The sequence below is a fragment of the Helianthus annuus genome, chromosome 8, assembly GCF_002127325.2.
Source record: "Helianthus annuus cultivar XRQ/B chromosome 8, HanXRQr2.0-SUNRISE, whole genome shotgun sequence".
In the NCBI taxonomy this organism is placed as follows: domain Eukaryota; kingdom Viridiplantae; phylum Streptophyta; class Magnoliopsida; order Asterales; family Asteraceae; genus Helianthus; species Helianthus annuus.
Window position 1 is genome coordinate 144,190,334 of NC_035440.2, and position 12,014 is coordinate 144,202,347.

Below are 12,014 nucleotides of genomic sequence, written 5' to 3' on the forward strand. Positions count from 1 at the left end.
AATAATTTAAACCAAGATTAGAAGGGAGCATATGGGTGGTGGCACCTGAATCAGCAGTCCAGTCCGGAGTGTCGGAAGCAACGTTGCATTGAGCATGAAAAGCCTTGGCCAGATTTGCATCAAGAAGGACGGCTTTTTGAGCATAAGATGGGAGTTGGGGACATGCACTTGCATAATGACCAGTTGTACGACAAAGTTGGCAATTAGGTGTGCGTTTGGTGAAAGTTCCACTTCGCCTACGAGAAGAGGAAGTGTGACGGCCTCTCCCACGAGATGAAGAGGAGCGATGGTTGTTGGTTTTGGGCTGATTTGCATAGAAAGTAGCTTGAGGAGTTTGTGAACTATGAAGCTGTTTAAACATTTCTTGATTTTCGGCATTTGCCAAAAGATCACGAAAAGGGAGAGCCGGGTGAATAGTTCTTGAAGAGGTGGAGAAGTTTTCAAAAACGATGCCTAGTCCACAAAGGAAGTAATGGCGTTTGTCCTTGTTACTGACGGGGTGTCCCATAGCGGCTCGACTAAGGCTGTAAATTGCCGACCAAACTCAGAAACGGAAGAGGTCCCTTTTTGAAGAGTGTGAAGAGTGTCTTTGAGATTGTGGATGTGTTCAATAGAACAATGGCTATAGGCATCGGCAAGGGCTTTCCAAACGGCGTGAGCCGTGTTATGACCGATAGTTTCGACCATGGCTTCTTCAGTTAGAGTGGAGTTGATTAAGAGGAGAACTTTTTGGTCGGTTGTTTTCCAGGCCGTGTATTCGGGATTGACAGAGGATTTGTCATTTGTGGTGAAAGTTTCGGAAGGGGGAGGGATGGTGCCGTCGACATGACCGATGACATCGAGAGAGGTTAGAACATGAGAGATTTGTTTCTCCCATGAAAGTTAATTTATGGAGTTTAGTTTTATGTTGACAAGGTGACTAAGAGAATGGAGAGGTGTGGTAGAGAGATCGACACTGGCAACCATGGCAAAGAAAGAAAAAGAAAAGGATCTTTTAAGTTTTAAGCTGATATCATGTGAATATGGTAATTTCCCCAATGAATTTCTATTGATATACAGAAGCTTATATATACAATAGAATAGCAACTAAGATGCAGAGGAATATCTCCTCTTTACAAAAATACAAGGATCACAAATAATAGCACTTTAATGTAATTATGATATAGCTTATATGGAGGCAATGATTTTCGATATTGCCTAATAGTAGTATTACAATTTTATTTTGATTCTTGATGATTAATGGAGACTAAAAAATTTGCGTCCACATCCTAGTGAACAAATACCACCCTAAGGTTAAAATCACACACACTGGTATTGAATAGCTACGTCGCAAATGAGTAGGGGTATGATTCAGGTGATTGGTGCCTGAAGATATCGAAGGAAAACGGACCGTAGGGTGCTCTTAGAAATTATGATTAAAACTAAAGTATGGATTTCATGCATTAAATCTAAACTAGTGAAATTATGATGTTTTACTAAGCATTGGTCTATCGATTTTAATACTAAACTTGACGGCTCGACCCGGTGCGGTTGTCCGGCCCGAAAACTCTAGCATTTTGTTTTGAGAAATCTGACCACCGGAAAAAAATGAACCTATATGAAAAAGATCATGTGTCCGCCATTGGATTCAATTGTCGCGTGATTAGTGTTGGTTTCATGGAACACTCTTGTTCGAGTTAGTCACACCTATTGAAAGTTCCAATTGTCAAACAGAGATGGTTACCAATAAACCATCATGACTCTTCATAATTGTGATGTGCGCCTATTCGAAAGGTTATGAAAAAACTTATCTGTAATAGTGACCTAAATTATTTTTGAAAGACACTGCAACTTTATTAATAACTTGAAATTCTTGAAAATCCAACAAGTTCAATCAACTTATTACTACCCATTTAGAGTTGATAAGGTATAGTACCTGTTATTTCATTCTATCAGTGGAAGCAGCTCACCACGACACCAAAACACATTGTTCTAGACGAAGTTGTTCTAAAAATATCAAATAATAAGTAACAGTCATTTTGTTTACTTTAACCATTTCAATAGCAACGTACTCATCTCGATGATCACATCGTTTATTTAATCGTTTTGCTCGATCCATAGTTAAATTGTGAAACATATCACAAGGGGGAAGTAAGTTATATCCACAGTTCCTGCATATATTTATGAACCTAACTAACTGGGTGTGTTTGTACTGAAATATGGGCTGTCGAGTTAAATCGCAACATTTCGTGTAGCTTTTTACAAATCCCATGGATTTAAGTCTGGAGTTGAGGCCAGGTTTGGACTGCTTTCAGTTGATGGAAATGTTTGCTCAGCGCAACTAAGCTCTCCTTTTAGACATGAAAGTACCTGAAATAAAACAACATAAAGAAAGATCATTCGAGAAGAAAATTAGTGAATTATAAATTCGTAGTGAAATCGGTCACCTTGCTCATGCATGGCCTTGAATTTGGTCTGGTGCTAATGCATCGAGCAGCAACTGATGTCACCACAAGTAGCCCATGAACATCATACTCGGATTCATCATATAACATATGATAAGCTCGCTGAGCTAGTAAGCATCTTGCCTGAATTCAAAAGAACACATTTATATCAACAACTTTGTCTTTTAAGGTCGGTTAATCAACCTTTTAACCTTAAAATGCATTGAGATTAAAACTATCTTGTGTAAGCAAATGTAATTTTACGTCGCATACAACTTTCGAAGCAACATGTATAAATAAACACAAGAAATTTGAGAGGGATATAATAGTAAATAGCATTATTTTGTAAGACACTTGAGTGATAAAATGGTAAATTTAACATTATCCTATAATTAAAATCTAAATTTCATGAGAATTGTCTTTAAAACATCATATTTAATTCAAAGAAAGTCAAGAGTTATTTATAAATGCTAAGAAGATTTAATTCTAATATACCAATTAAGTAATATAAAAAATAGTGATAAATAAAAACATACCAATACATTAATGTAATATATCAATTTAAGTAGATTAAAAATAGAGACAAAGAAACACAAGGTAAATCGGTTGAGGTTGATAAAATGTATCAATACGTTTTTAAATTATAATTATAATTATAATTCTATTAATAAACAAAATTACTATTTTAATATAATATTTTCAAAGAGTAAATTGCCATTTTAGTCCCTAAATTTTTGTTCAAATTGTCGTTTTAGTCCAAATAGTTTTTTTTCTCCTCTGTGTCCCTGACTTTTCATATTTCTTGCCATTTTGATCACATTGCCTAACTTAGTCTAAAACCAGGATATAATCAGCGGTATTTTTGGCATTAAATTATTATGAGATTTATAAATTATGTTGTAAACTACCCATGTTTATCACTACACAACAGTTACGCCAAAAATACCCCTGGTTATAACCAAATTTTTAGACTGACTTAGACAATGTAATCAAAATGACAAAAAATGGAAAAATCAGAGACCTAGAGTAGAAAAAAAAATATTTTGACTAAAATGATAATTTAGACCAAACCTTAAGTACTAAAATGACAATTTACTCTATTTTCAAATGATAATAAATTTGTGTTTGCTAACAATCAAATTTTGATTATATAGACTTGACTTTTAAAATTCTTGATGCAATATCAGGCAACGACGTGTATGCTTTTGGCACAGCAAGTTTCAATCTTGTACGACCTAGTTTCTGCTTTGCTGCGGTGGATCCATGCATGTGGCAGCAGATCCACAAACAAAGAAAAATTAAAAACACTATTTTAGGACTTTATGAACCTATTATTTTTGCAAAATAGAAATAGTTAGTTGTCAAATAAAATAATTCCTATAAAACATTATTTGTAAAAGAAAAGTTACTAGCATGTATAAAAAAGTTAGTTAGTGAAATAAAGTTAATTAAAATTAAAAAGTTATTTGTTAAATATAAATAACTAATAGAGAAACATTATTTGATAGGATATTAATTATATATTAAACTTTTACGACAAATAAAAATAATTAATTCAGAAAAGCTATTTATAAAACAAAATTCTATATTAGTTATTATCAAATAAGCTATTTATAAAACAAAATTCTATATTAGTTATTATCTGTGATATAAAATAATTAAACGGCTGTGGAACTTTTGAAAAATGGATTAGAGGTGTTGCGTCGTCTCAATGATGGGACTTAATTTGAGTAAGAAAAAATTGTGTAAGAAAAAACCTAAAAAAATTAAATATAGCATTAAAAATATATTTAATAAAATTAAAAATATAGTATATATGTTCGATCCAAAATTAGTCAAAAAAATGGTTTGAATAATTACCCATGTAACGAAAGAATTATCATCCCTTGGAGCTGATCTTTTGCAAAACAACCTCAATAGCAATATCCCAAATGCAAGAATATCTGACTTTATCAATGCTAATGAACTCGGATCAGAAGGATGCATGTGCCCGCAACTTTTCATGTCCATAAACAAAAAACGGAAGCTAAATTATTAACCTCATAATCAGGCGCAGATCCCTGGGGTTTTGATCGGTTTGGAAATAATGAAAAAAAAAAAGTGTGACCATTGTGTGAGTTGAAAAAAAAATTATAAGAATTATTGAAAATCTATCAAAAGAAACCCCTCTGAAAAATTGTTGAATCCGCCACAGCATACCGAATCTCACTCTAGTATTCATTTAGAACATAAAACTAACCTATTCCTGGTAAGCGATGATTTATCTAATGTCAACCATTTTGCATGACCAAAGCCCGTGATCTGCAACAACAAAAAGGAACATGTTTGAAAACATAAAAAAAGGTTACATTGGCGAATTTGTTGTAACTGTTGATACAAATTGTAGATGTGACAAAGAACAATACGAGGTTTGACCGACTGTCATCACCCAAATTCCGTGGAACCTTGATTTTAATTTTCACTTTGACAATATTTCTTCAATTTTTTTTTTTTTTAAGTTTAATTAACTTTTTTCCTCCCTAGTTTGGTGAAAATAATTATTACTATATAAAAAGTTTTTTTAGTTAAATGTCATTTTACTATCTATGGTTTAGGTTATTTTCACAGTTTAGTTAAAATGTTTTATTTTTCGCATCTAGATACAAAAAGGTTTTATCGTTGCCATTTTTAGTCCATTGTATTAACTTCATTCATTTTTTCTTTTAACGAAGATGACAATTCAGTCATTTTATATGTAATTTGTGAACTAGAAGAGCAATTCGAACATATAAAATAATCGAATTGCCTTTCTCGTTAACAGAAATAATGGATAAAGTTAACTCAGTTGACTAAACTGGCAATGATGAAACCTTTTTGTACCCACGGGCGAAAATGAAACCTTTGAACTGAACTGGAAAATGTCCTAAACCACAGGGACTAAAATGGCATTTAACTCTTTTTTTTTTCAATGGCAATGCTTAATCAATTCTAACTTTCACCAAATTAATCCTAATATACACTTTGCTTAAGATTGAGCCCAATACCTCCCACTAAAAGATATGAGTATTTACTATGTGAGCTATCCCCATCTTAACAAAACAATACAAGTGGGTTTGATTTTTGTTTCAATTAGAATCACCTCAATTAATCCCATATCCAATTCACCGTTATGTTTATAGTAAAAACCTCTATGTAAAAAAAACAATATACTTTATCATAAATAAAAATAAAAATCTCTCACTCTCTCTAAAAATACATGGATAGTGAAATTAAATAATTCACGCTTTTCAATATTAAGTTATCTAATGTCAATTTAATTTCTGTTTCGGTAAAGAAAAAAATTATGAACTGTTTTGTGCCTTCGAATCTACCTGAGGTACTAAGTTGTTTCCTAAAAGGACGCTGCATGGTCGTAGATCACGATGAACAACAAGCCCTTGTGGATATTGTTCGTGCATGTAACGTAAACCTTGAGCTATTCCAATCGCTATTTTCATCTTATTTTCAAATAGATTTTCCAACTCTTTCCAAGATCCTGCGTCAACAACATTTACGGTCACGTATGACTCCCTAAATGAATGGATTTTTTTTCTTTAAAAAATGGTATTATTATTATTATTATTATTATTATTATTATTATTATTATTATTATTATTATTATTATTATTATTATTATTATTATTATTATTATTATTATTATTATTATTATTATTATTAATTGAATCTTACTCTACAAATGGCCAAAAATATATTTGAACCCATGTTGTGTCATAAGGTTTTATTTTTTTAATTAAAGCGCAGTTTGTTGCTCGTCTACCTGCTATCCGTATGTAATTTGCCCTGATGATTGGAATGAAATTAGTATTTACTCTAAAAAAAATTAAAGCACATTTTTTAGGAAAAAAAAGTCAAATGAATTCCTAAATGAACCGGAATATACTACCAAAAAGTAGCCTCTATTTTCTTGAGTACAAAAAATGGAAGAAATTATTCACTAACCATTTAAGAATCTGTTCAATAGTGCACCTCCAGCTCTAGAAGTACAAGAAAAAACCAAGGCCATGGCATTCTCATTCATGTGGTAACCATATAATCCAAGAACGTTCTTATGGGACATAGTTAAAGCTGCCTTCTTTTCGGCTTCAAGAACGTATCGACACTCGGTACCAATGTATCTCTTCACGAAAACAAGAGAACGATCTTCAAGACGCCCACGAAACATTTGAAAACACTCCCTCGAATCGAATTGAATTATGTCCTTAAACCGCTCCGTTATCTCAGAGATATCTTCCCAACTTAGTTCAACCAAAAATCCATTTTCATGGAATGATGTAGATGTTATTTGGTCTTTAATATTTTCTACACCTTCAGAATCGTTTGTACTTTCGACGCTTGGAGAACTCGAAGAAGGGCCATAAATTCCTTCAAAATTTGGGAGGGTGCAATATATTGGTTTTTGCTCATCATGGGACAAGGGTTTCTTCTTGATCTTTGACATTTTTTTAGTTAAATTAGCTGCAATTTGGGCTCTTGATGATTCGGGAACATCTCGTGAAGGCTTGCAATTGCACACAATTATTTCTGCATCATCTCTCTCTGATGATGATCTGCAGCTTCTTTGATTTGCCCATTGTGCATGCTGCATCGCAAAACTCCTGAACAACATCAATATAAATACGATGAGGGCTGTGCTAACTGCTAGGGGTGTTCAAAAAACTCGTGGCTCGCAGCTCGCTCGAAACTCGCTTGAAAAAAGCTTGAAGAAAGCTCGACTCGAAATTGGCTCGGTTGTTAACGAGCCAGCTCGGCTCGGCTCGGTTTGTAAACGAGCCGAGCTCGAGCTTGGTCTGGCTCGGCTCGTGAGCTCGTGAGCTGGCTCGAGAAGGTTTACATCCTTCATTTTTTTTGTCACATATCGCTTAGAAAACAAAAAATAAGGGAGTATTTCCCCTATAAAAGAAGGTAAAGACAATGTACAAAGTGAATTAACTATTTATACTTGCATATTTAGCCATATGGTTAAGTTAAATGGCAATTATGGCCCTTAGTTTATGAAGAAATTCATTTTTAAGGGCTTTTTAAGTAGTAATTTTTGCGGTGTTTTGTTAGTTCGAGCCGAGCCGAGCTAGCTCGAATTCTAATCGAGTCGAGCTCGAGCCTCAAATCTCAGCTCGATTTGAAATTCGAGCTCGAGCCGAGCCAGCTCGAATCGAGTTCGAGCCGAGCTCGAGCTAGGTCTAGCTCGGCTCGACTCGGCTCGTTTACAGCCCTACTAACTGCTAAATGTAATCAACCCTACATTTGTTTTACTGAATGTACCCCTCGCTCTTTATACGCCCATATACCACCCTCTACACTGAGATATAAAAAGACAGAAGTAAAAGACCTTCCTATAAGAACCGAAGTTGCGCCTGTATTGTTTCTCTCTTCTGAAATAATCGCATCAATCGCTGATCCAAAGACAATCTTTACCATAAACTTCACCTGATTTGGAGAAAATCATAAGCAAATATAAAAGAAATTAATACACAGTTTGAAATTGGTGTAGCAACTGAGTTGGTGCGTTTTTAGATGTTTTTTATGTTTTTGTAAGGGGATGCTCTAATTGTGCCGGATTTATGTTTTTATGTTTTTATGTTTTTACTTAAACCATCCACTCGTGGGAATAACAAGTCTCTTAATTATTGTTTTACATTTTTATTCTATTAATTAATATATGATATAATGTGATTTTTCTGTTATAATTAACTTGTGATATTTAAGTTTTTAAAAAATCTTAATACACTGTCGTGTTTGGTTTTTTTTTACAAGGATTTCAATATTAATTCTTTAAAACAAAGCTATTTGAAAAAGATAACCCTTTTAAAACAATTTTTTTTTTCGAAATAACTTTCTTTTTAACAAAATTTATTAAAAAATTTATATTGTAATATCCGTAAAAAACTAAATAAAAGTGTATTGTAAAAAAATAAATAAAAAGGTGTATTTAGATTTTTTTTTTAAATTTAAATATAACAGGTTATTAGATGAAAAAAAAAATCATATCACAGCCTAACATACGGAAATAAAAGATCCAATATTCAAACGAGTGGATGTGGTCTGAAATTTTCGAGATCCGCTATTCGCATAAGCGGATCACCTAAAAACCAACACACTTTTAAAGCTACCTATAAACCATGTGGGAATTACTAAACCACCTAAAGATTAAAATAAAATAATAATAAAATAATAATAATAATAATAATAATAATAATAATAATAATAATAATAATAATAATAATAATAATAATAAATCTTAGTTTACTCATCTGGTAAATCATGACCATAAGAAAAAAGAGCAAACATGGGAGAAAATACGATTAAATCTATAATTTTATTTGGACAAAACATGAAACTTACCCTCATATTTTTGCATTCCTTATAAAAAGGTCTAAAGATCCTCATATAGTTTTTAGTACGCTGACTGATTTCCTCTCTTAGAATTGCAATGTATCTTTCCCTTTCACTTGGCTGATGTTTCCTGCCATCAGTTACAATACAACAACTGGACATAACTGGTGATTGTTGCAGATCGCCAGAATTAAAGAAAACAAGGACAACCACTTGATCTTCCGGCTTTACCACCTGCCGGACAGTATAACGCAGTGGTTCTAGACTGCTTTCCTCCGTCAAAACCATCGGCCCCTCTAACACGACCATGGAGATCATTGTAATCGGTTGCTCAAGATAAATTTCTACCAAATATTTTGATTGGTTTGTTTACAAACAGGAGATGTTGTTATATATGAATGGAACATGTTGTTGCTTTCTTAATTGTTAGGTTGGCTAGGTTCCACTAAACAATGCTTTCTTGTTTTACCATAGAGAAACACGTTGGAACACCGAAATCATCGTTAATTTTTTTGTTTTTTTTTGGATCAGTTTTCCGCATATGCTATTGAGCTGGACTTCTTTCAGAGTTTTTTATCATGCAATGTTTTGTATGGTTTTATTATAAGGTATGTATTGGACATATCTATATCTATCTATACTTTCTATAAAAGGAGAAATCTCAAAGACATAAGAAAAGCTGATGTGTCAGCAGGAAAGCATGTCTAACAAGGCTTTTCTTATCTCATTATTAGGCCATGGGGTATGGTGGGGATTGGGATGGGCTTGGGTTGGGGCATATGCTGACACGTGGAATAGGAGCCCCCCCACCGCCTGGTTACGTGGCCGCGGGGTATGGCGGGGCGTGGGTTGGGCTTGGGTTGGGTGCACCGCGTGGCATAATAATTAAAAAAAATACAAAAAATTTATAAAAAATCACACAACATTTATAAAAAAACCTACAACTTCATTAAAATTTTAAAAATTACATAATACTAAAAATTACATAATTTCTAAAAATTACAAAATAACAAACCTAAAGCGTTAAATAAATTTCAAAAAGGTCGATCTTGTCGAACGGCTTTTTCCTTGCCTCGAAACTCTATGTTAGCCACCGCCACCCGGTCCTCGTGGCTTAACTCGCCACCGGGAACGGCTTCGTAATAAGCCTTGAAACGCTCAAGCTTGGGCCGTAGCTCGCGCCATTTATGTTGGCACGCTTTGTAGGCCTGTAAACGAACCAAACGTTCATGAACTGTTCATGAACTTGTTCGGCGGGAAGTTCGTTTATGTTCGTTTATTTAATAAATGAACGAACACGAACATAAAAGTTTGTTCATTTAATTAAATGAACGAACATGAACACACCTTGTGTTTGTTCATATATGTTCATGAACATGAACATTCGTTCATTTATGTTCTTGGACGTTCGCTTGTTTACGTTTGTTTGTTTATGTTCGTTTAATTTTTAGTAAATACATAAATAGTTATATTTATATAAATATTAGGTTTTCTAACTACTTATATAAATATAACTCATTAGTATATATCTATGAACCCTAATTTAGATGTGTTTTCGAATGAACTGTAAAATATTAGATAGACTTGTTGTTCAATCATACTAATTTATGTTTGTTTCTGTTTATTCAAATACATTCACTTAAATTTTTTTGCTAATGTCCGTTTGTGTTCGTTAATGTTCGTGAACTGTTCGTTTAGGCTTTAAACGAACGAACATAAACGAACACGAACATGCTCGATTTCTTAATGAACGAACACGAACAAAAAATGTGTTCGATTGTATGTTCGAGTTCGTGTTCATGTTCGGTTAAAGTTAAATGAACGGACACGAACATGCCTGAGTTCGTGTTCGTTCGGTTCGTTTACAGGCCTAACGCTTTGAGGTTGTGGCGGTCGTTACCGACGTTATGTCGGTAGGCTCCGAATGCTTCCACCCAATATTTTGTTTGGCCCGGTGGCCGACCCTTCATAGCGTCAACGACGCTTGTGACGAGAGCAATTTCCTCTTCATGGGTCCAGGATGCCATAGCGGGGTTGGGTTCGAGAGAAGTGGGGTAGCGGGTTCGAGAAGGGATGGACCAGTGGGGTAGCGGGTTGGACAGAAGTGGTAGCCGGTGGGGTTGTTGGATTCGTGGGATGGGGGGACCAGTGGGTTGGGGTTACCATATATAGAGGCCTTTGGGGGACCCGGATGGCGGTTAGAGAAGATGGGGGGACCGTTTGAAATTTAAAATTCGAAATTCAAAAAGACCGCCTGACGTGGCGGGTGAGCCAATGAGATTCAGCCAACTAGCATGGCCATACCGCCCCACGCCCGACTTGAAAGCCATGCCCCAAGGGCCACGCCCCAAATCCAAGCCCACCCGGGGTGGTGGCTTGGGCGTTTTCCCCCAACCCAAGCCCCAACCCAAGCCCCATACCTCACGGTCTTACATCATAAAGCCTAATATTGAAAGACTTTAAAATTCAAAGTTGGCCCACGTCAAACCACTGCCTTGGTCTGCCTTATACTCAAAGGTCTGCCCTGATCGTTTAAATTAAAGTACTGATGTTAATTGAAAATTCCAAAAACCTCTTCTCACGTTCAAAATTCAAAATTCTGGCTCCATATTCAAAATTCAAAATTCAAACCATATATATTTTAATTCTAATCCTATAAATAAGATATAATTAGCTGGCTCCACATTCAAATCTCTCTCGCTCATATCTACATATGAATTTGGCTCCACATTCAAATTTCAATTTATCTCTCTCGATCATATCTCTCTTACTCAAATGCATAGCTCTCATGATTGAGCCGGTTAATCTTCAGATACAGTTCTTTGTTCCAGTGTCATTGTTCCAGTATCATTGTTCCAACATCGTTGTTTCATGGTAGCTCTGTTTCACACACTCGCCTTTGACCTTGGCTTTGCGGGTTATTTTAGGTTTGTGGATTCTTTTAAACTGTTGATAATATTTATTTTAAGGTGTTGATATATTTCAGCTTTTTTTTTTTCCGAGCGAGCAGTGGGAAGTTCTTCTGTACTGTTTTTGAAGTCTGAAGTGCAGAAAGTGGAGTACTTCTTTATGATAAATGAAGAACTTAATGGTAATTATGAGAATCTGTTTTTTTTATAATTTTATTTTTGTTCTTTCGGTTTATTGGTATTTAAAATTTTACTAGGATTATGATATCCTTCTTTTACATTAGGATAGGGCTACTGTTCAAGAACTGAGGAG

The 12,014-nt window shown here is 34.5% G+C and overlaps 1 protein-coding gene across 1 annotated transcript; it reads right to left on the reverse strand.

Moving 5' to 3' along the window:
- Positions 1 to 2,034: 2,034 nt before the first annotated feature.
- LOC110931641 (probable receptor-like protein kinase At1g80640) lies at positions 2,035 to 9,084 on the reverse strand. The gene is made up of 8 exons (XM_035976726.1): positions 8,802 to 9,084; positions 7,789 to 7,886; positions 6,402 to 7,057; positions 5,774 to 5,937; positions 4,663 to 4,724; positions 4,284 to 4,419; positions 2,427 to 2,567; positions 2,035 to 2,349 (listed from the first exon to the last, which is right to left on the reverse strand). Exons 1-8 carry the CDS (start codon positions 9,078 to 9,080, stop codon positions 2,239 to 2,241), a joined length of 1,647 nt encoding a protein of 548 aa, XP_035832619.1. The 5' UTR covers positions 9,081 to 9,084; the 3' UTR covers positions 2,035 to 2,238.
- Positions 9,085 to 12,014: the final 2,930 nt, after the last annotated feature.